General features: G+C 43.3%; 2 protein-coding genes across 4 annotated transcripts in view; one reads left to right on the top strand and one right to left on the bottom strand.

Annotated features, from left to right (window-relative positions):
* Positions 1 to 3,480: 3,480 nt before the first annotated feature.
* On the bottom strand, positions 3,481 to 22,029 carry LOC106594799 (zinc finger protein 271). 3 transcript variants are annotated; one of them, XM_014186198.2, is made up of 10 exons: positions 21,944 to 22,029; positions 21,229 to 21,458; positions 19,321 to 19,374; positions 18,637 to 18,747; positions 17,971 to 18,165; positions 8,213 to 8,389; positions 6,805 to 7,041; positions 6,177 to 6,386; positions 5,877 to 6,092; positions 3,481 to 5,705 (listed from the first exon to the last, which is right to left on the bottom strand). In XM_014186198.2, exons 2-10 carry the CDS (start codon positions 21,437 to 21,439, stop codon positions 4,738 to 4,740), a joined length of 2,379 nt encoding a protein of 792 aa, XP_014041673.1. In that variant the 5' UTR covers positions 21,440 to 21,458; positions 21,944 to 22,029; the 3' UTR covers positions 3,481 to 4,737. The 3 variants fall into 3 exon arrangements, with proteins under 3 accessions (XP_014041673.1, XP_014041661.1, XP_014041667.1); XM_014186186.2 differs by having other exon boundaries at positions 3,482 to 5,705; positions 6,805 to 7,044; XM_014186192.2 differs by having other exon boundaries at positions 3,483 to 5,705; positions 6,805 to 7,044; positions 19,321 to 19,371.
* Positions 22,030 to 22,044: 15 nt separating this feature from the next.
* Positions 22,045 to 26,463, top strand: part of LOC106594722 (zinc finger protein 420) — a 29,042-nt gene continuing 24,623 nt past the window's right edge. Inside the window, exons 1-3 of the mRNA XM_014186117.2 lie at positions 22,045 to 22,144; positions 25,430 to 25,626; positions 25,953 to 26,000. Of these exons, the coding sequence (XP_014041592.1) occupies positions 25,467 to 25,626; positions 25,953 to 26,000 (208 nt within the window). The 5' untranslated portion in view covers positions 22,045 to 22,144; positions 25,430 to 25,466. The remainder of the gene's footprint in view (positions 22,145 to 25,429; positions 25,627 to 25,952; positions 26,001 to 26,463) is intronic.

The following is a 26,463-nucleotide window of genomic DNA, read 5'->3' as shown; positions in this document are numbered from 1 at the left end:
GAGAAGATGGCGTCCTGTCCTTTCAGGCTGTTGGCCTGAAGTATGACTAGATAGATTTAGTGGAGTAGGGTGGTGGGTTTTTAACGAGTGTAGGATTAGATGTGAAATGATGCAATCCAACAATTATTTATTCGGAACAGGTTTGATTTTTGCTCTTTTCACATGCCAAAATAAGCTGTTGACCAACAGTATTTTCTAGGATTTTAAAACATTGGGGGTTTGTGGGCATCCTCCCCCACCCCCCAAACATTAACTACAGTTGAAGTGGGAAGTTTACACACTTAGGTTGGAGTCATTAAAACTCGTTTTTCAACCACTCCACAAATTTCTTGTTAACAAACTATAGTTTTGGCAAGTCACGAACCGGCTCTGAGTTCGCAACAAAAGGGAGACAACGTGGAGACAAGGAGTATCAAAATATATATTTATTAAATAAAGTAACTAACAATGGTGTGTGTAATCAGTAGTGTAAGTGAGTGTTTTGCATACCTGAATGTAATAATGCAGAGTGTTGAAAGGTGCCAAAGCAAACAACCAAAACTAGCACAACCAAAAACAACAAGGTGTCTGCATGGAGAGAGTCTCCCCAATGACTGTGGAAGAGGTCTATTTATTCTGGGACACAGCCGGGCCCAGGTGTTTCCCATTTAGCTGACGACCCTTCCAACTCCGCCCACCGGCATCCTAATAAGGAAACAAGAACAAAGAGAGAATACGGCAGACAGAGTGGGAGGGTCGTCACAGTTAGGACATCTACTTTGTGCATGACACAAGTAATTTTTCCCACAATTGTTTACAGACGGATTATTTCATTTAACTCACTATATCACAATTCCAGTGGGTCAGAAGTTTACATATACTAAGTTGACTGTGCCTTTAAACAGCTTGGAAAATTCCAGAAAATGTCATGGCTTTAGAAGCTTCTGATAGGCTAATTAACATAATTTGAGTCAATTGGAGGTGTACTTGTGGATGTATTTCAAATGGACAGTGACCCCAACCATACTTCCAAAGTTGTGACAAAATGGCTTAAGGACAACAAAGTCAAGGTATTGGAGTGGCCATCACAAAGCCCTGACCTCAATCCTATAGAAAATGTGTGGGCAGAACTGAAAAAAGCATGTGCGAGCAAGGAGGCCTACAAACCTGACTCAGTTACACCAGCTCTGTCAGGAGGAATGGGCCAAAATTCACACAACTCATTGTGGGGCGCTGGTGGAAGGCTACCCGAAACATTTGACCCAAGTTAAAAAAAAATCAAGGCAATGCTACTAAATACTAATTGAGTGTATATAAACTTCTGACCCACTGGCAATGTGATGAAAGAAATAAAAGCTGAAATAAATAATTCTCTCTTATTATTCTGGCATTTCACATTCTTAAAATGAAGTGGTGATCCTAACTGACCTAAGACAGGGATTTTTTTACTAGGATGTTAGGAATTGTGAAAAACTGAGTTTAAATGTATTTGGCTAAGGTGTATGTAAACTTCCGACTTCAACTGTAAATGCATGAATTTGGTGCACTTTGAGAGATTAGATCTTTTTCAGGTAACTTGTACCTTCCCAACTGCCATAGCAGACACTGCCAGTACTCAATTACAGTAGCTACTGTGGGTCTCTCTACTTTGAAACAAGTCCACAGTGTATTGTCAAAAAACTCAATACCACTCAACAACTTCAAACAAACTCTGACCTGTCTAATGAGCAAAACTGATTAAAGAATCCCACAGTACCCAAACACCCTCTCTTTCACATACAGTACCAGTCACACCACATTCAAGGGTTTTTTCTTTATTTTTGCTATGTTCTACATTGTAGAATAATAGTGAAGACATCACAACTATGAAATAACACATATGGAATCATCTAGTAACCAATGTTAAGCCCTCTTCTGTTGCTGTCCCTTAGTCTTCTATGCACTGCATAACTGTGTGTACATGTGATTTTGGAGACCCTTCTGGCAAAGAAGTATTATTTTTTGTTGTTGTTGATTAGAACACGATATCCCAGAATCCCCAGCTCTCATTGGTAGTCCCTGCTGTGACTTTGTGGCAACTAGTGACAACCCAACAGTCGAAGTTTGAGACAAGATTGAAGATGATTCGATTACATTTTTTGCAACAATGTCCCCAGAACAGGTACAAAAAATATACACTGGGTATAATTCTCATTTTTAGATTTTGTAATAAAACAATATTCACCTTGTCAGCCAGAAAGGTACCTAATGTTAGCAATGTCAAGGTAGCTAGCTGACAAAGCAAAAACAAAATAACAGAAATACCTTATTTACATAAGTATTCAGACCCTTTGCTTTGGGACATGAAATTGAGCTCAGGTGCATCCTGTTTCCATTGATCATCCTTAATATTTCTACAACTTGGAGTCCACCTGTGGTAAATTCAATTGATTTGGACATGATTTGGAAAAGCACACCTGTCTATATAAGGTCCCACAGTTGACAGTGCATGTCAGAGCAAAGACCAAGTCATGAGGACGAAGGAATTGTCCGTAGAGCACCAAGACAGGATTGTGTCGAGGCACAGATCTGGGGAAGGGTACCAAAACATTTCTGCAGCATTGAAGGTCCCCAAGAACACAGTGGCCTCCATCATTCTTAAATGGAAGACGTTTAGAACCACCAAGACTCTACCTAGAACTGGCCGCCTGGCCAAACTGAGCAATCAGGGGAGAAGGGCCTTGGTCAGGCAGGTGACCAAGAACCCAATGGTCACGCTGACAGAGTTCCTCTGTGGGGATGGAAGAACCTTCCAGAAGGACAACCATCTCTGCACTACTCTACCAATCAGGCCTTTATGGTAGAGTGTCCAGACAGAAGCCACTCCTCAGTAAAAGGCACATGACAGCCCGCTTGGAGTTTGCCAAAAGGCACTTAAAGGACTCTGATCATGAGAAACAAGATTCCCTGAAATGCCAAGCGTCACGTCTGGAGGAAACCTGGCACCATCCCTACGGTGAAGCATGGTGGTGGCAGCATCATGCTGTGGGGATGTTTTCCAGCGGCAGGGATTGGGAGAATAGTCAGGATTGAGGGAAAGATGAACGAAGCAAAGTACAGAGAGTTCCTTGATGAAAACCTGCTCCAGAGCGCTCAGGACCTCAGACTGGGGTGAAGGTTCACCTTCCAACAGGACAACGACCCTAAGCAAATAGCCAAGACAACACAGGAGTGCCTTCAGGACAAGTCTCTGATTGTCCATGAGTGGCCTAGAGCCCGATCAAACATCTCTGGAGAGACCTGAAAATAGCTGTGCAGCGATGCTCCCCATCCAACGTGACAGAGCTTGAGAGGAACTGCAGAGAATGGGAGAAACTCACCAAATACAGGTGTGCCAAGCTTGTACCGTCATACCTAAGACGACTCGAGACTGTAATCGCTGCTGAAGGTGGTTCAACAAAGTACTGATTAAAGGGTCTGAATACTTATGTAAATGTGATATCAGTTTTATTTTTAATACATTTGCTAAAAAATCTGTTTTTGCTTTGTCATTATGGGGTATTGTGTCTAGATTGATAAAAAAAATGTTTTAATACATTTTAGAATAAGGCTGTAATGTGGAAAAAGTCAAGGGGGCAGACATGTCAATAGCCGCCAGCCATGGTGAGTGGAGACATGTCAACAGGCGCCAGCCATGGTGAGTGGAGACATCATGTCAATAGCCGCCAGCCATGGTGAGTGGAAACATCATGTCAATAGCCGCCAGCCATGGTGAGTGGAGACATGTCAACAGGTACCAGCCATGGTGAGTGGAGACATGTCAACAGGTACCAGCCATGGTGAGTGGAGACATGTCAACAGGTACCAGCCATGGTGAGTGGAGACATGTCAACAGGTACCAGCCATGGTGAGTGGAGACATGTCAACAGGTACCAGCCATGGTGAGTGGAGACATGTCAACAGGTACCAGCCATGGTGAGTGGAGACATGTCAACAGGTACCAGCCATGGTGAGTGGAGACATGTCAACAGGTACCAGCCATGGTGAGTGGAGACATGTCAACAGGTGCCAGCCATGGTGAGTGGAGACATGTCAACAGGTGCCAGCCATGGTGAGTGGAGACATGTCAATAGGTGCCAGCCATGGTGAGTGGAAACAACATGTCAATAGGTGCCAGCCATGGTGAGTGGAAACATCATGTCAATAGCCGCCAGCCATGGTGAGTGGAGACATGTCAATAGCCGCCAGCCATGGTGAGTGGAGACATGTCAATAGCCGCCAGCCATGGTGAGTGGAGACATCATGTCAGGTTTGAATTTATTATTGTCATAATGGATATTGTGTCATATCATGCCATACATAATCACATCATCCTGTCAATTCAGATCTGACATTAAGATACTCTACAGAAACTTTGAGGTTGTATCTTACAGACTGAATAGCTAGTGGTTAGTTTAGTGATACAACCTCAGTTTCTGTAGAGTATCACTAAACTAACCACTATGTACAATAACATGGATGCATGTGGGGGACTTTTATTTTAGAGAAAAAAAAACATGTCCTCAATTGGAGCAGCAGGTAAAACCACCAGCATGCCTCGACTATTTCTCAATTCATCATTCCCTGATTCCTCACGTTCTCTCTCTTAGTCTCCTCCTCAAAATGCAATGGAGAATAAAGTCAAAGAGGAGGGACCTTGGAACTTCTCCTCTATTACAGTTGAGAGGAGAGTGGAGCGAGGAATCACAGAAAGACAGTCTTTTCCTATCTCCCGTCAAACTAGACAGTAGTCTCTTTCATATGTTTCTGTTGGTGTGTCTTTAGTGCTTTGGGTACAATGAACCCTTTCCCACACAGGCTACAGACGTACGGCTTCTCCCCTGTATGAAACCTCCTCATGTGCACCTTCAGACTCCCAGAGGTGGTGAACCCCTTATCACAGACAGTACAAGGGTACGGTCTCTCTTTAGTGTGCTTGATCTGATGCACTCTCAAGTTCCCCGACTGGGCGAAACTTTTCCCGCATATGGCGCAAACGAAGGGTTTCTCTCCGGTGTGTGTTCTCTGGTGACTCTTTAGATCCCCATCCCGTAGGAACATTCTCCCGCAGTACGAGCAGCAGTACTTCTTTTCCAGGCTCTTGTAGTGCATTCTCGCGTGCACCTCCAGCCTTTTCATGTCCGGGAAACTCTTCCCGCACTCGCACATGTGGTGGCGGACCTCTTCCATGTGTATCCTCTTGTGTTTCTTCAGGCTTTCGCTTCTGGCAAAACGTTGGCCACACACAGAACACTGGTGCGGTTTTTCCTTGGTGTGGGTCAGTATGTGGGTCGCCAAGGACGTTTTCTGAGTGAAGCCCCTCCCGCAGTAGGAGCAGTGGAGGAGGTTCTCCCCTGTGTGGATCGACCGGTGGGTCTTCAGTGTGTAGAAGTGGGTGAACGTCTGGCCGCATTGGTCACAGAGGTACGGTTTCTTGTTGTTGTGTGTCTGCTTGTGCTCCCTGTACTCCAACAGGTTGCCAAAGCTCTCTGGGCACTTGGAGCAGTGGTACGGTTTCTCCCCTGTATGGGTACGCTGGTGAGTCTTTAGGTCCTGCAGCAGAGTGAAGGTCTTCCCACATGGTTGGCAGATGTGCTTGGTCTTCTCTCCTGTGTGGATCGTCACATGAATGTTCAAGTCGTCGAGCTTCAAGAAACTCTCCTCGCAGACAGAGCACTGGTGGGGTTTCTCTGTGCTGGCGCCCTCTCCTGTTTTAATGACAACATTACAAGCGTTAAAAACAGACAGAGGAGAAATTAATTGGTGCACACGTAGCAGAAACAACGCGTTTCTTATTGGAAAAGATCTGGTAGTCCATCCCTGTTTGCTTCAGTGTGGTTTCCTAGTGAACACGACTCAGGTGTGTGGGTCTCTCTTACCTTTGTGAATCACCTGGTGTCTCTTCAGGTCCTGGTATCGCAGGAAACACTTCCCACAGACGGAGCACTGGTGGGGTTTCTTTCCACTGTGCGTCATTGTGTGTGCCTTCAGGCTGCTGGCTGCAGTGAACCTCTTACCGCACTGGGAGCAGAAATACGGCTTCAGCTCCTGGTCAGGGTCCCCTGGGCTGTCAGGGTCAGAGCTGGTGCCCTCTCCTGTTTCAATGACAACATTAGAAGGGTTTAACGCAAGAGGAGAATGATGAGGATAGCACAACTCCAACCTGGTGTTCCTCTCACCTTTATGGGTCACAAGGTGTCTTTTAAGGTCGTAGGGTCGAAGGAAGGCCTTGCCACAGATGGAGCACTGGTGGGGTTTCTCTCCGCTGTGGATCTTCATGTGTGCCTTAAGTCTGAAGGCTGCGGTGAACCTCTTACCACACACAGAGCAGGGGAACGGTCTCTCCGGATCTGGTTCCCCTGGGCTGTCTGCGTCAGAGTTGTTGCCCCCTTCATTGACAACATTACAGGGGTTAAAATGCTGCACTGTCAATAAATGACAGTTTATTATGGACTAATACACATAAAAATACCCAGCTAATTTACGGAAAGAGGCACTGGTGTGGATATGTTTCTTCAAGTCACCTGTCTTCCAGCAGAGATCTCAGGGTCCTGTTCATTACTGCACACTGTTGCAAAATGTTTTGCAAACAGAAAACAAGTGTATTATTATTGGATAGCCCCTCCCACTTCGGCCCATTTTGTTTCTGTTTGGTTCCTAATGAATATGACCTAGGTGTGTGAGTAGAGACTTCAGGGTGTATTCACTAGGAACAAAATGGAGAGGGACCTACCTGAATTTGTTAAAGGTTACCGTTGCAAAACGTTTGCTACAGTGTGCGACTCAGTGTGTTGGTGTCTCTCTCACCTTTGTGGACCTCCTGGTGTCTCTTGAGGTCCTGGAACAGCAGGAAACACTTCCCACAGACGGAGCACTGGTGGTGTATCTCTCCACTGTGCTTCTTCATGTGAGACTTCAGTAAAGGTGCTGTGGTGAACCTCTTGCCACACTCTGAGCAGAGGTACAGTCTTTCAGGGTTCGGGTACGGCTTCTGCCCTTGTTCGGGATCCCCTGGGCTGTCTGGGTCAGAGTTGGCGCTCTCTCCTGCTTCAATGACGACATCACAGGGTTTAAAACACATCAAGACAGAGGCGAGAACAGCAAGTACACATACAGTAGACTTACACCCTATGGTCACTGTCCTCTGAGCCTCTATAGTCACACCCTATGGTAACTGTCCTCTGAGCCTCTATAGTCACTGTCCTCTGAGCCTCTATAATCACACCCTATGGTAACTGTCCTCTGAGCCGTCATAATCACACCCTATGGTAACTGTCCTCTGAGCCTCTATAATCACACCCTATGGTAACTGTCCTCTGAGCCTCTATAGTCACACCCTATGGTAACTGTCCTCTGAGCCGTCATAATCACACCCTATGGTAACTGTCCTCTGAGCCTCTATAATCACACCCTATGGTAACTGTCCTCTGAGCCGTCATAATCACACCCTATGGTAACTGTCCTCTGAGCCTCTATAGTCACACCCTATGGTAACTGTCCTCTGAGCCTCTATAGTCACACCCTATGGTAACTGTCCTCTGAGCCTCTATAATCACACCCTATGGTAACTGTCCTCTGAGCCTCTATAGTCACACCCTATGGTAACTGTCCTCTGAGCCGTCATAATCACACCCTATGGTAACTGTCCTCTGAGCCTCTATAGTCACACCCTATGGTAACTGTCCTCTGAGCCGTCATAATCACACCCTATGGTAACTGTCCTCTGAGCCTCTATAGTCACACCCTATGGTAACTGTCCTCTGAGCCGTCATAATCACACCCTATGGTAACTGTCCTCTGAGCCTCTATAGTCACACCCTATGGTAACTGTCCTCTGAGCCGTCATAATCACACCCTATGGTAACTGTCCTCTGAGCCTCTATAGTCACACCCTATGGTAACTGTCCTCTGAGCCGTCATAATCACACCCTATGGTAACTGTCCTCTGAGCCTCTATAGTCACACCCTATGGTAACTGTCCTCTGAGCCTCTATAATCACACCCTATGGTAACTGTCCTCTGAGCCTCTATAGTCACACCCTATGGTAACTGTCCTCTGAGCCGTCATAATCTCAACCGGTCGTACAGTACTGTTTCCAGTGAATTCAACGATGCACCGTTCTGTCATTCTGAACACAATCCTGGGCTTGCAAAGGTCATGTTCTACCAACGAGCCACACAGGACAGTCTTCCAGCAGAGAGATGTTCCTCTCACCTTTGTGCACCACCTGGTGTCTCTTCAGAACACATAGCCACAGGAAACGCTTCCCGCAGATGGAACACTGGTGGGGTTTGTCTTCGCTGTGGATCTTCACGTGGATCCTCAGGCTGGTTGGCGAGGTGAACGTCTTGCCACACTCAGAACAGTGGTACGGTCTGTCTGAGGTGACTGCTTTAATGACAACATTACAGAGGTTTAACCGCTGCAGGACACAGAGGAGAGAACAGCCCACCACATACAGTATTATGCATCTATGGGCAATACTATTTTAACTGAATGGAGAATGTTTTTCATGTAAAATGTATGCTCTACAAAAACCATTGATTTTTAACAAACCATACAACTCTATGCACAAGGACTACGTTTACACTGAACATATTTACTAGAAGAACTGTGAGGATGCAAAGTTTGGTAACAGAATTACAGGTATTTATGTGACCAGGTTTTCTTAAAAACTCTGCATAAAAGAATGGCGTGTCAGTTATGACAGGACACCTTGAGTTTGAAAGAAGTGAGTGAAGTGGATTTACACCCGGTAACTGATTTTTACACAAAAGGTGTAAATATGCAACATCCTCCTCTACATATGTGGGTATTATTTTACACACTGGCTATTATTTAATCAACTCCGCAGCAAAACCACAATTGGTTCATCCGAAGCGGACCAAATCTGCACGAATGTTTTACAAGTTTGGATATCAAAGCACAGTACAGTTCAGTAGAGTACAGTAGAGTATAGTAGATTTCTGTACATTATAGTAGATTTCAGTAGAGTTCAGTACAGAAGAGAAGAGTTCAGTAGAGTTCAGTACAGTATAGTCGATTTCTGTACAGTATAGTAGATTTCTGTACAGTATAGTAGAGTACAGTATAGTAGAGTAGAGTTCAGTAGAGTAGAGTTCAGTAGAGTAGAGTTCAGTACAGTAGAGTAGAGTTCAGTACAGTAGAGTAGAGTTCAGTACAGTAGAGTTCAGTACAGTAGAGTAGAGTTCAGTAGAGTACAGTAGAGTTCAGTACAGTAGAGTAGAGTTCAGTAGAGTACAGTAGAGTTCAGTAGAGTTCAGTACAGTAGAGTAGAGTTCAGTACAGTAGAGTAGAGTTCAGTACAGTAGAGTAGAGTTCAGTACAGTAGAGTAGAGTTCAGTACAGTAGAGTTCAGTACAGTAGAGTAGAGTTCAGTAGAGTACAGTAGAGTTCAGTACAGTAGAGTAGAGTTCAGTAGAGTACAGTAGAGTTCAGTAGAGTTCAGTAGAGTTCAGTACAGTAGAGTAGAGTTCAGTACAGTAGAGTAGAGTTCAGTACAGTAGAGTAGAGTTCAGTACAGTAGAGTTCAGTACAGTAGAGTAGAGTTCAGTACAGTAGAGTAGAGTTCAGTAGAGTAGAGTTCAGTACAGTAGAGTAGAGTTCAGTACAGTAGAGTTCAGTACAGTAGAGTTCAGTAGAGTATAGTATAGTACAGTATAGTATAGTTCAGTAGAGTAGAGTAGAGTTCAGTAGAGTAGAGTATAGTACAGTAGAGAAGAGAAGAGTTCAGTACAGTAACGTTCGGCACAGTAGAGTATAGTTCAGTAAAATATAGTATACTCAACTCTAGTGTGCACTATACAGGACTGTATGGTACTATACTGAACTATACTCCACAGTACAGGACCGTATGGTACTATACTGAACTATACTCCACAGTACAGGACCGTATGGTACTATACTGAACTATACTCCACAGTACAGGACCGTACTGAACTATACTCCACAGTACAGGACCGTATGGTTCTGTGTTCAGCTCATAGTGTCTCCTGCTACTTCCTCCCTTCCACTGAGACACTATGAGCTGAACATAACAGTATGTCAGTGGAAGAGAGGACAGTAACAGGAGACACTATGAGCTGAACATAACAGTATGTCAGTGGAAGAGAGGACAGTAACAGGAGACACTATGAGCTGAACATAACAGTATGTCAGTAGAAGAGAGGACAGTAACAGGAGACACTATGAGCTGAACATAACAGTATGTCAGTAGAAGAGAGGACAGTAACAGGAGACACTATGAGCTGAACATAACAGTATGTCAGTGGAAGAGAGGACAGTAACAGGAGACACTATGAGCTGAACATAACAGTATGTCAGTAGAAGAGAGGACAGTAACAGGAGACACTATGAGCTGAACATAACATTATGTCAGTGGAAGAGAGGACAGTAACAGGAGACACTATGAGCTGAACATAACAGTATGTCAGTAGAAGAGAGGACAGTAACAGGAGACACTATGAGCTGAACATAACAGTATGTCAGTAGAAGAGAGGACAGTAGCAGGAGACACTATGAGCTGAACATAACAGTTATGCCAGTAGAAGGGAGGACAGTAGCTGGTATGATGTACAGAGCACCAATACTACATTACAGAGCACCAAAACGACCTCTTCCTTGTATCTTCTGGTCGTCATTTCTGGTCACAACTTGTAGACTTGTTTACGTGCTGCTGTGCGGTTTGTTGCTAAACTTAGTTTGCTACCTGCTAACTTTACGGTTTTATATATTAATTTATTTCCCCTCGCTCCCCTCGTTTTTTTTCATTCAACTTTTTGACCCCGGATGCTTTATCTGGACGTGGTTCGTCAGGACCTCCACCAGCCGAAGCTAACTAGTAACATTAACATTAAGCCTTCTAATTACAGTCGCTGTACTCATAATATACAGGAGAACGACCGCCTTATGGCGAGGATAGCCGTGTTGCAAGTCCAGCTTCAGACGGAGCCGTTAGGCAAGGGTCATTTCAGTGTAGGAAAGGATGAAACAGCGTCTGTGCCAGCAGTAAGTACAGATAGTAGTATAAATCCCCTCACATGGTCCCCGCAGCCGGACAACTTTCTCATGGCTTCTGGAGGGAAATGCTGTAGGAATGCTCAACCGGTGTCGCTTATTCAGCCGACAGAAACTTTCAACTGGTTCTCCCCATTAAGCGAGTCGGAGGCCGAGACTTCTCTGGTCTCTACTCCTCCCATTATGGGGTCTGAGACGCCGAAGCCTCCCACCATTAGCTCTGACAAATTGAAAACCCTAGTCATTGGTGACTCCATTACCCGCAGTATTAGACTTATAAAGAATCATCCAGCGATCATACACTGTTTACCAGGGGGCAGGGCTACCGACGTTAAGGCTAATCTAAAGACAGTGCTGGCTAAAGCTAAAACTGGCGAGTGTAGAGAGTATAGAGATATTGTTGTCCACGTCGGCACCAACGATGTTAGGATGAAACAGTCAGAGGTCACCAAGCGCAACATAGCTTCAGCGCGTAAATCAGCTAGAAAGATGTGTCGGCATCGAGTAATTGTCTCTGGCCCCCTCCCAGTTAGGGGGAGCCTCACAACTCAATCGCTGGTTGACAACTGTTTTCTGCCACTCCCAAAATATAGAATTTGTAGATAATTGGCCCTCTTTCTGGGACTCACCCACAAACAGGACCAAGCCTGGCCTGCTGAGGAGTGACGGACTCCATCCTAGCTGGAGGGGTGCTCTCATCTTATCTACGAACATAGACAGGGCTCTAACTCCCTTAGCTCCACAATGAAATAGGGTGCAGGCCAGGCAGCAGGCTGTTAGTCAGCCTGCCAGCTTAGTCTGCCACTAGCACAGTCAGTGTAGTCAGCTCAGCTATCTCCATTGAGACCGTGTCTGTGCCTCGATCTAGTTTGGGAAAAACTAAATATGGCGGTGTTCGCCTTAGCAATCTCACTGGAATAAAGACCTCCATCCCTGACATTATTGAAAGAGATAGTGATATCTCACATCTCAAAATAGGACTACATAATGTTAGATCCCTCACTTCCAAGGCAGTTATAGTCAATTAACTAATCACTGATCATAATCTTGATGTGATTGGCCTGACTGAAACATGGCTTAAGCCTGATGAATTTACTGAGTTAAACTTCTTATGGATGGTGGCAGTATTGAGTAGCTTGGATGACTGACGTGCCCAGAGTAAACTGCCTGCTACTCACTCCCAGAAACTAAGATATGCATATTATTAGTAGATTTGGATAGAAAACACTCTGAAGTTTCTAAAACTGTTTGAATGATGTCTGTGAGTATAACATAACTCATATGGCAGGCAAAAACCTGAGAAAAAATCCAAACAGGTTTGTAGTTTTTCAATTGATTCCCTATCCAAACTACAGTGTCTGTGGGGTAATTTTGCACTTCCTAAGGCTTCCACTAGATGTCAACAGTCTTTAGAACCTTGTTTGAGGCTTCTACTGTAAAGTGGGGATGAATAAGAGCTCCTGGAGTCAGAACACTGTCAGCAGGGCATGAGGCTCAGGCATGCGCGCTCACGTGAGAGGTAGCTCAGTTCCATTGCATTTCTGAAGACAAAGGATTTCTCTGGTTGAAACTTTATTGCGGATTTACGATAAAAACATCCTAAAGATTGATTCTATACATCGTTTGACATGTTTCTACGAACTGAAATGGACATTTTTGAGTTGAGTTTTCGTCTGACCTGCACGTCGTGAATTTGGATTTGTGAACTTAAGGCGCGAACAAAAAGGAGGTATTTGGACATAAAGGATGGACTTTATCGAACAAAACAAACATTTATTGTGGACCTGGGATTCCTGGGAGTGCATTCTGATGAAGATCATCAAAGGTAAGTGAATATTTATAATGCTATTTCTGACTATTGTTGACTCCAACACGGCGGATATATTGTATGGCATGTTTTTGTGTCTGAGCGCCGTACTCAGATTATTGCTTTTTCGGTAAAGCTTTTTTTAAATCTGACACAGCGGTTGCATTAAGGAGAAGTTTATCTAAAGTTCCATGTATAACACTTGTATTGTCATGAACATTTATGATAAGTATTTCTGTAAATTGATGTGGCTCTCTGCAAAATCACCGGAGGTTTTGGAGGCAAAAGATTACTGAACATAACGCGCCAATATAAACTGAGATTTTTGGATATAAATATGAACTTTATCGAACAAAACATACATGTATTGTGTAACATGAAGTCATATGAGTGTCAACTGATGAAGATCATCAAAGGTTAATGATTAATTTTCTCTCTATTTCTGCTTTTTGTGACTCCTCTCTTTGGCTGGAAAATGGCTGTGTTTTTTTGTGTGTAGGCGCTGACCTAACATAATCATATGGTTTGCTTTCGCCGTAAAGCCTTTTTGAAATCAGACACTGTAGCTGGATTAACAAGAAGTAAAGCTTTAAAATGGTGTACAATACTTGTATGTTTGAGGAATTTTAATTGAGGTTTGTTGTTGTTTTGAATTTGCTGCTCTGCACTTTCACTGGCTGTCGTCATATCGATCCCGCTAACGGGACTCAAGCCATAAGAAGTGGCCTCTCCTCCTGGTTACACTAGTGACCATATCCCCCGTGCATCCCGCAAAGGCGGAGGTGTTGTTAACATTTACGATAGCAAATTTCAAAAAAAAAAAAAAAAGACTGCGTTTTAGTCTTTTGAGCTTCTAGTCATGAAATCTATGCAGCTACTCAATCACTTTTTATAGCTACTGTTTACAGGCCTCCTGGGCCATATGCAGCGTTCCTCGCCGAGTTCCCCGAATTCCTATCGGACCTTGTAGTCATGGCAGATAATATTCACATTTTTGGTGACTTTAATATTCACATGGAAAAGTCCACAGACCCACTCCAAAAGGCTTTCGGAGCCATCATCGACTCAGTGGGTTTTGTCCAACATGTCTCCGGACCTACTCAATGCCACAGTCATATTCTGGACCTAGTTTTGTCCCATGGAATAAATGTTGTGGATCTTAATGTTTTTCCTCATAATCCTGGACTATCGGACCACCATTTTATTATGTTTGCAATCGCAACAAATAATCTGCTCAGACCCCAACCAAGGGTCATCAAAAGCCGTGCTATAAATTCTCAGACAACCCAAAGATTCCTAGATGCCCTTCCAGACTCCCTCCACCTACCCAAGGACGTCAGAGTACAAAAATCAGTTAACCACCTAACTGAGGAAATCAATTTAACCCTGCTTAATACCCTAGATGCAGTCGCACCCCTAAAAACATTTGTCATAAGAAACTAGCTCCCTGGAATACATAAAATACCCAAGCCCTGAAGCAAGCTTCCAGAAAATTGGAACAGAAATGGCGCTACACCAAACTGGAAGTCTTCCGACTAGATTGGAAAGACAGTTCCGTGTAGTATCGAAGAGCCCTCACTGCTGCTCGATCATCCTATTTTTCCAACTTAATTGAGGAAAATAAGAACAATCTAAAATTGATGGCCAAGAGAGGATGGCTTTCACTTCAGCAGTGATAAATTCATGAACTTCTTTGACAAAAAGATCAGTATCATTAGAAAGCATATTACGGACTCCTCTTTAAATCTGCGCATTTCTCCAAAGCTCAGTTGTCCTGAGTCTGCACAACACTGCCAGGACCTAGGGTCAAGGGAGACACTCAAGTTGTTTAATACTATGTCTCTTGACACATTGATGAAAATAGTATTGGCCTCTAAACCTTCAAGCTGCATACTGGACCCTATTCCAACTAAACTACTGAAAGAACTGCTTCCTGTCCTTGGCCCTCCTATGTTGAGCATAATAAATGGTTCTCTATCCACCGGATGTGTACCAAACTCACTAAAAGTGGCAGTAATAAAGCCTCTCGAAAAATCCAAACCTTGACCCAGAAAATATAAAAAAATAAAAATAAAAAAAATAAAAAAAAATAAAATAAAAATCGGCCTATATTGAATCTCCTATTCCTCTCAAAAAAATTGGAAAAAGCTGTTGCGCAGCATCTCACTGCCTTCCTGAAGACAAACAATGTATACGAAACGCTTCAGTCTGGTTTTAGACCCCATCATAGAACTGAGACTGCACTTGTGAAGGTGGTAAATTACCTTTTAATGGGTCAGACCGAGGCTCTGCATCTGTCCTCGTGCTCCTAGACATTAGCGCTGCTTTTGATACCATCGATCACCACATTCTTTTGGAGAGATTGGAAACCCACATTGGTCTACACAGACAAGTTCTGGCTTGGTTTAGATCTTATCTGTTGGAAAGATATCAATTTGTCTCTGTAGATGGTTTGTCCTCTGACAAATCAATTGTAAATTTCAGTGTTCCTCAAGGCTCCGTTTTAGGACCAGTATTGTTTTCATTATATATTTTACCTCTTGGTGATGTCATTCGGAAACAATGTTAACTTTCACTGCTATGCGGACGACACACAGCTGTACATTTTGATTAAACACGGTGAAGCCCCAAAATTGCCCTCCCTGGAAGCCTGTGTTTCAGACATAAGGAAGTGGATGGCGGCAAATGTTCTACTTTTAAACTCGGACAAAACAGAGATGCTAGTTCTAGGTCCCAAGAAACAAAGAGATCTCCTGTTGAATCTGACAATTAATCTTGATGGTTGTACAGTCATCTCAAATAAAACTGAAGGACCTCGGCGTTACTCTGGACCCTGATCTCTCTTTTGAAGAACATATCAAGATTGTTTCAAGGACAGCTTTTTTCCATCTACATAACATTGCAAAAATCAGAAACTTTCTGTCCAAAAATGATGCCAAAAAATGTATCCATGCATTCATCACTTCTAGATTAGACTACTGCAATGCTCTACTTTCCGGCTACCCGGATAAAGCACTAAATAAACTTCAGTTTGTGCTAAACACGGCTGCTAGAATCTTGACTAGAACCAAAAAATGTGATCATATTGCTCCAGTGCTAGCCTCTCTCCACTGGCTTCTTGTGAAGGCAAGGGCTGATTTCAAGATTTTACTGCTAACCTACAAAGCATTACATGGGCTTGCTCCTATCCATCTTTCCGATTGTGTCCTGCCGTACATACCTACACGTACGCTATGGTCACAAGACGCAGGCCTCCTTACTGTCCCTAGAATTTCTAAGCAGTTGGAGGCAGGGCTTTCTCCTATAGAGCTCCATTTTTATGGAATGGTCTGCCTATCCATGTGAGAGACACAGACTCGGTCTCAACCTTTAAGTCTTTATTGAAGACTCATCTCTTCAGTAGGTCCTATGATTGAGTGTAGTCTGGCCCAGGAGTGTGAAGGTGAACGGAAAGGCATTGCAGCAAAGAACCACCCTTGCTGTCTCTGCCTGGCCGGTTCCCCTCTCTCCACTGGGATTCTCTGCCTCAAACCCTATTATGAGGGCTGAGTCACTGGCTTACTGGTGCTCTTCCATGCTGTCCCTAGGAGGGGTGCGTCACTTAAGTGGGTTGAGTCACTGACGTGATCTTCCTGTCCGGGTTGGCGCCGTGCGGGAGAACTTCGTGGGCTATACTCGGCCTCGTCTCAGGATAGTAAGTTGGTGGTTGAAGGTATCCCTCCAGTGGTGTGGGGGCTGTGCTTTGGCAAAGTGGGTGGGGTTATATCCTGCCTGTTTGGCCCTGTCCGGGGGCATCGTCGGACGGGGCCACAATGTCTCCCGACCCCTCCTGTCTCAGCCTCCAGTATTTATGCTGCAATAGTTTGTGTCGGGGGGCTAAGGTCAGTCTGTTATATCTGGAGTATTTCTCCTGTCTTATCCTGTGTCCTGTGTGAATTTAAGTATGCTCTCTCTAATTCTCTCTCGCTCTTTCAATCGGAGGACTCTTGAGGTGCTGACCTGTTGCACCCTCTACAACCACTGTGATTATTATTATCATCATCATCATCATCATCTGACCCTGCTTGTCATCTATGAACATTTGAACATCTTGGCCATGTTCTGTTATAATCTCCACCCGGCACAGCCAGAAGAGGACTGGCCACCCCTCATAGCCTGGTTCCTCTCTAGGTTTCTTCCTAGGTTCTGGCCTTTCTAGGGAGTTTTTCCAAGCCACCGTGCTTCTACACCTGCATTGCTTACTGTTTGGGTTTTAGGCTGGGTTTCTGTACAGCACTTTGTGACATCAGCTGATGTAAGAATGGCTTTAAAAATACATGTGATTGATTGGTTTGTGACCCAACTGAGGTTTGTAACTACTATGATGTCCCATTATAGTCTATTCAATAGCAGACATTCTGTTACCGATAAAAAAATTGAGGGGGGGTAAAATCATTTTGAATTCATAAACGAATTTGATATCAGTGAAAACACTATAACTAATTGGTAGGTCTACATTTACTTGTTACTTTTGTGAACTTTCATTATCCTCCTCATGAGGGAGAGACATTAGAAAATATATTCAAGATGAGGGTTTTTAGTAACTGTATTTCAAGGCACAAGGCAATGTTTCAGTCAAATTTATCCAAAACTAAATATAAGTGTTGATATTAGTTGGCAGGGTTTTTACTTCAATATTATTCTGTTTTGATGTATTTCTGATACCTTCTAGGACTTTTTCTGGTAGATGTTTTTTAAGACCCCTTGTCCAATAAGCCTTTGCTTATTCACATTTTTGGGGATGGAAAATGGTTCAATATGTATGTATGCCTTCATTTCTTAAAAATATAGGCTCTATGCTTTCATTTGACACCCAATTTGACATGCTCCAATGAACTTCACGTTGGTGTTCATGGGTCGTTTTACATGGAAATGAACCTACACCATATATATCAACTTATTTAACTGATAAACAGGTGCACTGGTGTGGATACGTTGATTGACAGTGTTCCAACAGAGAGATGTGTGTGAGGAGTGACGCCAGGTGTGTGAGGAGCGACGCCAGGTGTGTGAGGAGCGACGCCAGGTGTGTGAGGAGCGACGCCAGGTGTGCGAGGAGCGACGCCAGGTGTGTGAGTGTCTCTCTTACCTTTGTGGATCATCTGGTGTCTCTTCAGGTCTGTGGACCGCAGGAAGCGCTTCCCACAGACGGAGCACTGGTGGGGTTTCTCTCCGCTGTGTCTCTGCATGTGAGTCTTCAGGCTGCTTGGTGCAGTGAACCTCTTACCACACTGGGAGCAGAGGAACGGTCTCTCTCTGTCTGAGCTGGCACCCTCTCCTGTTTCTATAACAACATCACAGGGGTTAAATACAGGAGTGCCTGGATACAGCCCTTAGCCGTGGTATATTGGCCATATATCACAAACCGCCGAGGTGCCTTATTGCTATTATAAACTGGTTACCAACGTAATTAGAGCAGTACAAATAAATGTTATGTCATATCCGTGGTATACGGTCTGATAAACCAAGGCTGTCAGCCAATCAGCATACAGGGCTCGACCCACCCAGTTTATTATACTGTATATAACACTATGCATTGGTATGTAGGAAGGTAGAAAGGGAAGATGACTCCTCTAAGAGCCCTATTTAATGTAAACTGATCAGGAGTTATTTGGTTAGGGGGCACAGTTTAGTACATACAAGAATGACAGCTATAAGCAGTCACTCAGCCCTCTGGGCCCTTCTCAAAGGTAGTGCTCTATATAGGGAGCTGGGTTCCATGAAACTGGTCTCTGATGTTCTGATCAGTGATTACCTGGGTTGGTCCTGTCCCCAACCTCCTCTCTGTCCCCAACCTCCTCCTCCTCTCCATCCTCCTCCTCTCTGACCCACTCCTCCTCTTCTTCTCTTTTAACAGTAACAAGTCCTGTAAAACGTCAAACCAAAAGATCTAAAACACTTGATAATATAAATGCCCCCCCCCATCAGTACTCCACCAGAGGGAGCTCTAACTTGGTTCCCTGTAGAGTCAACAGCTCCTTGGGGGAAACACATGCAGGTACTCTGCTGTAGTTCTGTGGAACTGAACCTGTAAAGTGCCACTTAAGAAATATCTGAAAAGTAACGTAATGGTGTGATTAGGGGTAGGCTATTCTTTCAAGAGGTGACTCTTAAAACGAGCACCTCTGTGCTGTTAATTGTTCTAAGTTGTATATATTTGTAATTGATGTTACTGTTGTTTTAAATTGCATTGAGAATAATGTGTAAATCATGCCCACCTGCCATCTCACAGGACCACAATGAAAATAAGCCTTTGGACTTCAGTGTTTTTATCCTGAATAATTGTTCATGTTATGTCATGTTATGTCGTGTTGTCTTCAGCTGGAGCAGACTTCTACTTTTAATTACCTAATACATTAAAATCAATCAATATTCAAATAATAAGGTCTTGGGATAATAAATACATATATTCTATTCCCTGGCTAGTGTACTTTATTACCTGGGTTAGCCAGATCTTCTCCTCCTTTCTGGTCCTCCTCTTCTTCCATATCTACTGGAACAAGATCAACATCACACATATGGTCTGTGTCCGGAATGACACACTATTCCCTATATAGTGCACTACATGCTGTGCAATACTCTGAACTATAGCAGACCTGGGTTCAAATAGTATTTGAAACCATTCAAATGCTTTATCTGTGCTTGATTGAGCTTGCCTGGAGCAATTGAACCAAATGGGATAGTCCCAAAAGTGCCACCCCGCCCCCCTGGCTATCTGACACTCCAGGCAGGCTCAACCAAACGCTGAAGGTTTTGAATGTTTTAAATGATTTGTTATATTTTTTAACTAGATTGGGATGTAACCTCTCTCTCGCTAAAACTCCTATTAGGATGTAACCTAAAAACTCCTATTAGGATGTAACCTAAAAACCCCTATTAGGATGTAACCTAAAAATTCCTATTAGGATGTAACCTAGCTCTCGATTACTCTAGGGAGCATTCTGCCTTCTCCCTACAGTTTTCAGCCATTAGCTTCGCCCGCGACTGGCTCGTGTGAACTACAGTCCCGACGCTGTGTTTTAACGTTTAGAAACATCAATAATCATCGCTTGACATAAGGGCCATATGTTTTGAAAGCCTTATCTTTCATCGGCGAGGAATAATCTTTCAAGTACTGTAGCAGTTACAGATCCATACAGCTATGGAGCCTCCATCCTACTAAACTACACTGTAGCATTTACAGATCCATACAGCTATGGAGCCTCCATCCTACTAAACTACACTATAGCAGTAACAGATCCATACAGCTATGGAGCCTCCATCCTACTAAACTACACTATAGCAGTAACAGATCCATACAGATATAGAGCCTCCATCCTACTAAACTACACTGTAGCATTTACAGATCCATACAGCTATGGAGCCTCCATCCTACTAAACTACACTGTAGTAGTTACAGATCCATACAGCTATGGAGCCTCCATCCTACTAAACTACACTGTAGTAGTTACAGATCCATACAGCTATGGAGCCTCCATGCTACTAAACTACACTATAGCAGTAACAGATCCATACAGCTATGGAGCCTCCATCCTACTAAACAACACTATAGCAGTAACAGATCCATACAGATATGGAGCCTCCATCCTACTAAACTACACTATAGCAGTAACAGATCCATACAGCTAAGGAGCCTCCATCCTACTAAACTACACTATAGCAGTTACAGATCCATACAGATATGGACCCTCCATCCTACTAAACTACACTGTAGCAGTTACAGATCCATACAGCTATGGTGCCTCCATGCTACTAAACTACATTATAGCAGTAACAGATCCATACAGCTATGGAGCCTCCATCCTACTAAACAACACTATAGCAGTAACAGATCCATACAGATATGGAGCCTCCATCCTACTAAACTACACTGTAGCAGTTACAGATCCATACAGCTATGGAGCCTCCATGCTACTAAACTACACTATAGCAGTTACAGATCCATACAGCTATGGAGCCTCCATCCGACCAAACTACTCTTCCCGAGTTACGCTTACACACAGGTGTTCAGAGCATGCTAGACAGTTAATTGGCACAGGTGGTCGCCTCTTGTATTCCGTCTGTTTTCCATAGCGCTGTAACTTGAAGATATGGTCGTTTGGGAACACTAGCCCTATCAAGGTGTGTATCAATTTAACCTTTTGTTTTTTTGAAAATTATAAAAAAGGTCCTTATCCTTCCAAAACCGTACCACAAGCGACTTGTGTTAATGTTCAGATTGAGCGTATGGGCTCTTAACAAAACTGTACAGAAGACGCCTTCGTCCAATGTCTTCTGTAATGGAACTGAGAGTTAGGATCAAGGTCTAGATGTAACCCAGTGGCAGGTGTAGGCATCTTAGACTCACCGGAGTCAATGTTACCATCTTCCCTCTCCAGTTCATCTTCCCTTTCCTGTTCTACTCCCCCGTTCTCTTCCTCGGTTCTTCTCTCATCCTCCTCTTCCTCTTCTTTGACAATCACATTGAGCTCCAGTGTTTGACTGCAGTCCTCCAGCTTCACTGACGCCATCTCTTGACCTGGCTGTGAGCTTTTCTGTGCCGGACTCGGTTCAGTCATGGTATGCTAGAGGCGGATGCTTTAAGAAAGGAAAAAGAATACATGTTAAACATCAACTCTAGATATGTTCAGGAAATTAAATTAATATATAAAACAACAAAATATATATAAATCACAATGGGATGAACCGACTATCATGCCAGGGAGAGCGCTGCAGCTAAGCAATAAGCTAAAGGCCATTTCACTAATCACCATGTTTGTATATCAGCTAAATGGTGATGAAATGTACGACCACGCGAAAAAATTTAGGCTTTCTACGTACAGTGTTTTCACTCCGAAATAATTCATTCACATGGAGTTCCTCCCCTAAACTGTAATGGATTTTTTATCGATAACGTTCCTGGCCAGAATAACAACCGTGACAGCCCAACGGACGGTAACCATGGCTGTATACCACCACACTGTTCAACATCTACCACATCGCCGACCGACAATAAACGTTAACTGTAAGTGTCAGCGTCTGGTTATAGTTTAATGTATTATAATCAAAGCACGACAGATTACCTGATATCCCTGGTGTTTTATTGTTTGATTAGACTCTGAGCATGGAAAATCGGATGAGCCAGGACTGTAAACTTCCGCCTGCGCGCAGGATGGGAAAGGGCGTCATGTTCACGGGCGTCATGTAAGCGCAGCCGTCGGCCATCACACCGACCGATTCGCAACCCTCCTCCCAGTTTATCAATAAAAGACCAGCGATTTCAGGTAATCCGACATGCTTGCATAATAATTTAAACGATAGGCAACAGTTGAACATTACAGTAAACGTTTATTGTCAATCGGTAATGTGGCAGATTGCAGCCGTTGAATAGTGTCCGTTTTTCGGGCTGCAGCGTTGTGGTTTCCGTCTGTCATGTTTTTATTTATTTTTTTAACTCAGGGTCGTTATCGATACAAGTCATTACATAGGTGAGGACTCAAAATGAATGTATATCTGAGTAAGAGTATGGTACTGTGTAAAAAAAGTGCTGATTAGTTAAATGCCCCTTATTGTTTTACTGTAGCGCTTGTTGCACAAGCAAGAGAACTGACTCCTTACACCGTGACAAATATAAGGGAAAGAGGATACCTAGTCAGTATGTGTATATACTACCGTTAAAAAAATGTGGAGTCACTTAGAAATGTCCTTGTTTTCCATGAAAACATACATGAAATGAGTTGCAAAATGAAAAGGAAATATAGTCAAGACGTTGACAAGGTTATAAATAATGATTTTTAATTGAAATAATAATTGTGTCCTTCAAACTTTGCTTTCATGAAAGAATCCTCAATTTGCAGCAATTACAGACTTGCAGGCCTTTGGCATTCTAGTTTTCAATTTGTTGAGGTAATCTGAAGAGATTTCAGCCCGTGCTTCCTGAAGCACCTCCCTCAAATTGGATTGGCTTGATGGGCACTTCTTACGTACCATACGGTCAAACTGCTCCCACAACAGCTCAATAGGGTTGAGATCCGGTGACTGTGCTGGCCACTCCATTATAGACAGAATACCATCTGACTGCTTCTTCCCTAAATAGTTATTGCATAGTTTGGAGCTGTGCTTTAGGTAATTATCCTGTTGTCGGAGGAAATTGGCTCCAGTTAAGCGCCGTCCACAGGGTATGGCATGGCGTTGCAAAATTGAGTGATAACCTTCCTTCTTCAAGATCCCTTTTACCCTGTACAAATCTCCCACTTTACCACCACCAAAGCACCCCCAGACCATCACATTGCCTCCACCATGCTTGACAGATGGCGTCAAGCACTCCTCCAGCATCTTTTGATTTTTCTGCATCTCATGAATGTTCTCCTTTGTGATCCGAATATCTCAAACTTAGATTTGTCTGTCCATAACACTTTTTTCCAATATTCCTCTGTCCAGTGTCTGTGATCTTTTGCCCATCTTAATCTTTTATTTTTATTGGTCAGTCTGAGATATGGCTTTTTCTTTGCAACTCTGCCTAGAAGGCCAGCATCCCGGAGTCACCTCTTCACTGTTGACGTTGAAACTGGTGTTTTGCGGGTACTATTTAATAAAGCTGCCAGTTGAGGACTTGTGAGGCGTCTGTTTCTCAAACTAGACACTCTAATGTACTTGTCCTCTTGCTCAGTTGTGCACCGGGGCCTCCCACTCCTCTTTCTATTTTGGTTAGAGACAGTTTGTGCTGTTCTGTGAAGGGAGTAGTACACAGTGTTGTACGAGATCTTCAGTTTCTTGGCAATTTCTCACATGGAAAAGCCTTCATTTCTCAGAACAAGAATAGACTGATGAGTTTCAGAAGAAAGTTCTTTGTTTCTGGCCATTTTGAGCCTGTAATCAAACCCACAAATGCTGATGATCCAGATACTCAACTAGTCTAAAGAAGGCCAGTTTTACTGCTTCTTTAAATAGCACGACCGTTTTCAGCTGTGCTAACATAATTGCAAAAGGGTTTTCTAATGATCAATTAGCCTTTTTAAAATGATAAACTTGGATTAGCTAACACAGCGTTCCAAGGGAACACAGGAGTGATGGTTGCTGATAATGGGCCTCTGTACGCCTATGAAGATATCCCATTACAAATCAGCTGTTTCCAGCTACAATAGTCATTTACAACATTAACAATGTCTACACTGTATTTCTGATCAATTTTAATGGATACATTTTTTTTGCTTTTCTTTCAAAAACAAGTACATTTCTAAGTGATCCCAAACTGTTGAACGGTAGTGTGTATGCATATTATATATGTTTTTCTGTTTGTTTATTTCATTTCTGAACAACACTTAGATTTACATTTTTTGATTCAGACACTTTTTTTAAAATAGAAAAAAAGCATCCAGTCCACTTCATACCATGTCTGAACTGGGTTCTGGCTGCAGTGTTCAGACCATGTCTGAACTGGGTTCTGGCTGCAGTGTTCATACCATGTCTGAACTGGGTTCTGGCTGCAGTGTTCAGACCATGTCTGAACTGGGTTCTGGCTGCAGTGTTCAGACCATGTCTGAACTGGGTTCTGGCTGCAGTGTTCAGACCATGTCTGAACTGGGTTCTGGCTGCAGTGTTCAGACCATGTCTGAACTGGGTTCTGGCTGCAGTGTTCAGACCATGTCTGAACTGGGTTCTGGCTGCAGTGTTCAGACCATGTCTGAACTGGGTTCTGGCTGCAGTGTTCAGACCATGTCTGAACTGGGTTCTGGCTGCAGTGTTCACACCATGTCTGAACTGGGTTCTGGCTGCAGTGTTCACACCATGTCTGAACTGGGTTCTGGCTGCAGTGTTCACACCATGTCTGAACTGGGTTCTGGCTGCAGTGTTCACACCATGTCTGAACTGGGTTCTGGCTGCAGTGTTCAGACCATGTCTGAACTGGGTTCTGGCTGCAGTGTTCACACCATGTCTGAACTGGGTTCTGGCTGCAGTGTTCAGACCATGTCTGAACTGGGTTCTGGCTGCAGTGTTCAGACCATGTCTGAACTGGGTTCTGGCTGCAGTGTTCAGACCATGTCTGAACTGGGTTCTGGCTGCAGTGTTCAGACCATGTCTGAACTGGGTTCTGGCTGCAGTGTTCATACCATGTCTGAACTGGGTTCTGGCTGCAGTGTTCAGACCATGTCTGAACTGGGTTCTGGCTGCAGTGTTCATGCCATGTCTGAACTGGGTTCTGGCTGCAGTGTTCAGACCATCTCTGAACTGGGTTCTGGCTGCAGTGTTCAGGCCATGTCTGAACTGGGTTCTGGCTGCAGTGTTCAGGCCATGTCTGAACTGGGTTCTGGCTGCAGTGTTCAGGCCATGTCTGAACTGGGTTCTGGCTGCAGTGTTCAGACCATGTCTGAACTGGGTTCTGGCTGCAGTGTTCATACCATGTCTGAACTGGGTTCTGGCTGCCGTGTTCATACCATGTCTGAACTGGGTTCTGGCTGCCGTGTTCATACCATGTCTGAACTGGGTTCTGGCTGCAGTGTTCGTACCATGTCTGAACTGGGTTCTGGCTGCCGTGTTCATACCATGTCTTAACTGGGTTCTGGCTGCAGTGTTGCAGCCCAGACAAGATCACAACAGGGTCCAGAGATGGCATCAGTGAAGCTGGAAGACTGCAGTCAAACACTGGAACTCAATGTGATTGTCAAAGAGGAGGAGGAGGACAGAGAAATCGAGGAGGAGGAGGAAGGTGGGGAGGAGGAGGAGGAGGAGGAAGAAGAGGATGAGGAAGATAATGACATTGACTCTGGTGAGTCCAGGTTGGCTACACCAGCATTTTGGTTACATCATAATTCTTACAGTCCAGATCTAGGTTCAAATAGTATTTAAAAACGTTCAAATACTTTCAGTGTTTGCTTGAGCCTACCTGAAGTGTCACCTAGTTAAGCGGGGTGATGGTCACTTTTGAGACTATTCCGTTGGTTCAAATGGACCAGGCACATATTGATTTCAATCAAGCACAGACTGATTTTAAATTTGAATTGAACCCATGTCTACTATTGTCTAGTGTGGCACACACAGCATGTGTAGTCCAAAAATAACCCCTAAGCCCCTGTTTTGATGTTGTTCAAGTAGATATGGAAGAAGAGGAGGACCAGGGAGAAAGAGGTGCGGCTAACCCAGGTAATACATTACAATAGAAAGAGAACTAACCCAGGTAACACATTACAATAGAAAGAGAATAGAATAAAGCCTATTATTATTATTATTAGGATTATTATTATGATTACTATTATTATTATTACTACTATTATTATTACTATTATTATTATATTATTACTATTATTATTACTATTATTATTATGTTATTATTATTATTATTACTATTATTATTATTATTACTATTATTATTATTATTACTATTATTATGTTATTATTATTATTATTACTACTATTATTATGTTATTATTATTATTACTATTACTATTATTATTATTACTATTACTATTATTATTACTATTATTATTATTACTATTATTATTATTATTACTACTATTATTACGTTATTATTATTATTATTATTACTATTATTACTATTACTATTATTATTACTATTATTATTATTACTATTATCATTACTGTTATT

This window comes from Salmo salar, chromosome ssa02 (assembly GCF_905237065.1).
Source record: "Salmo salar chromosome ssa02, Ssal_v3.1, whole genome shotgun sequence".
Classification (NCBI taxonomy): Eukaryota; Metazoa; Chordata; class Actinopteri; order Salmoniformes; family Salmonidae; genus Salmo; species Salmo salar.
Note: the sequence above shows the minus strand (reverse complement) of the source record. Positions and strands in the feature narration are given on the sequence as shown.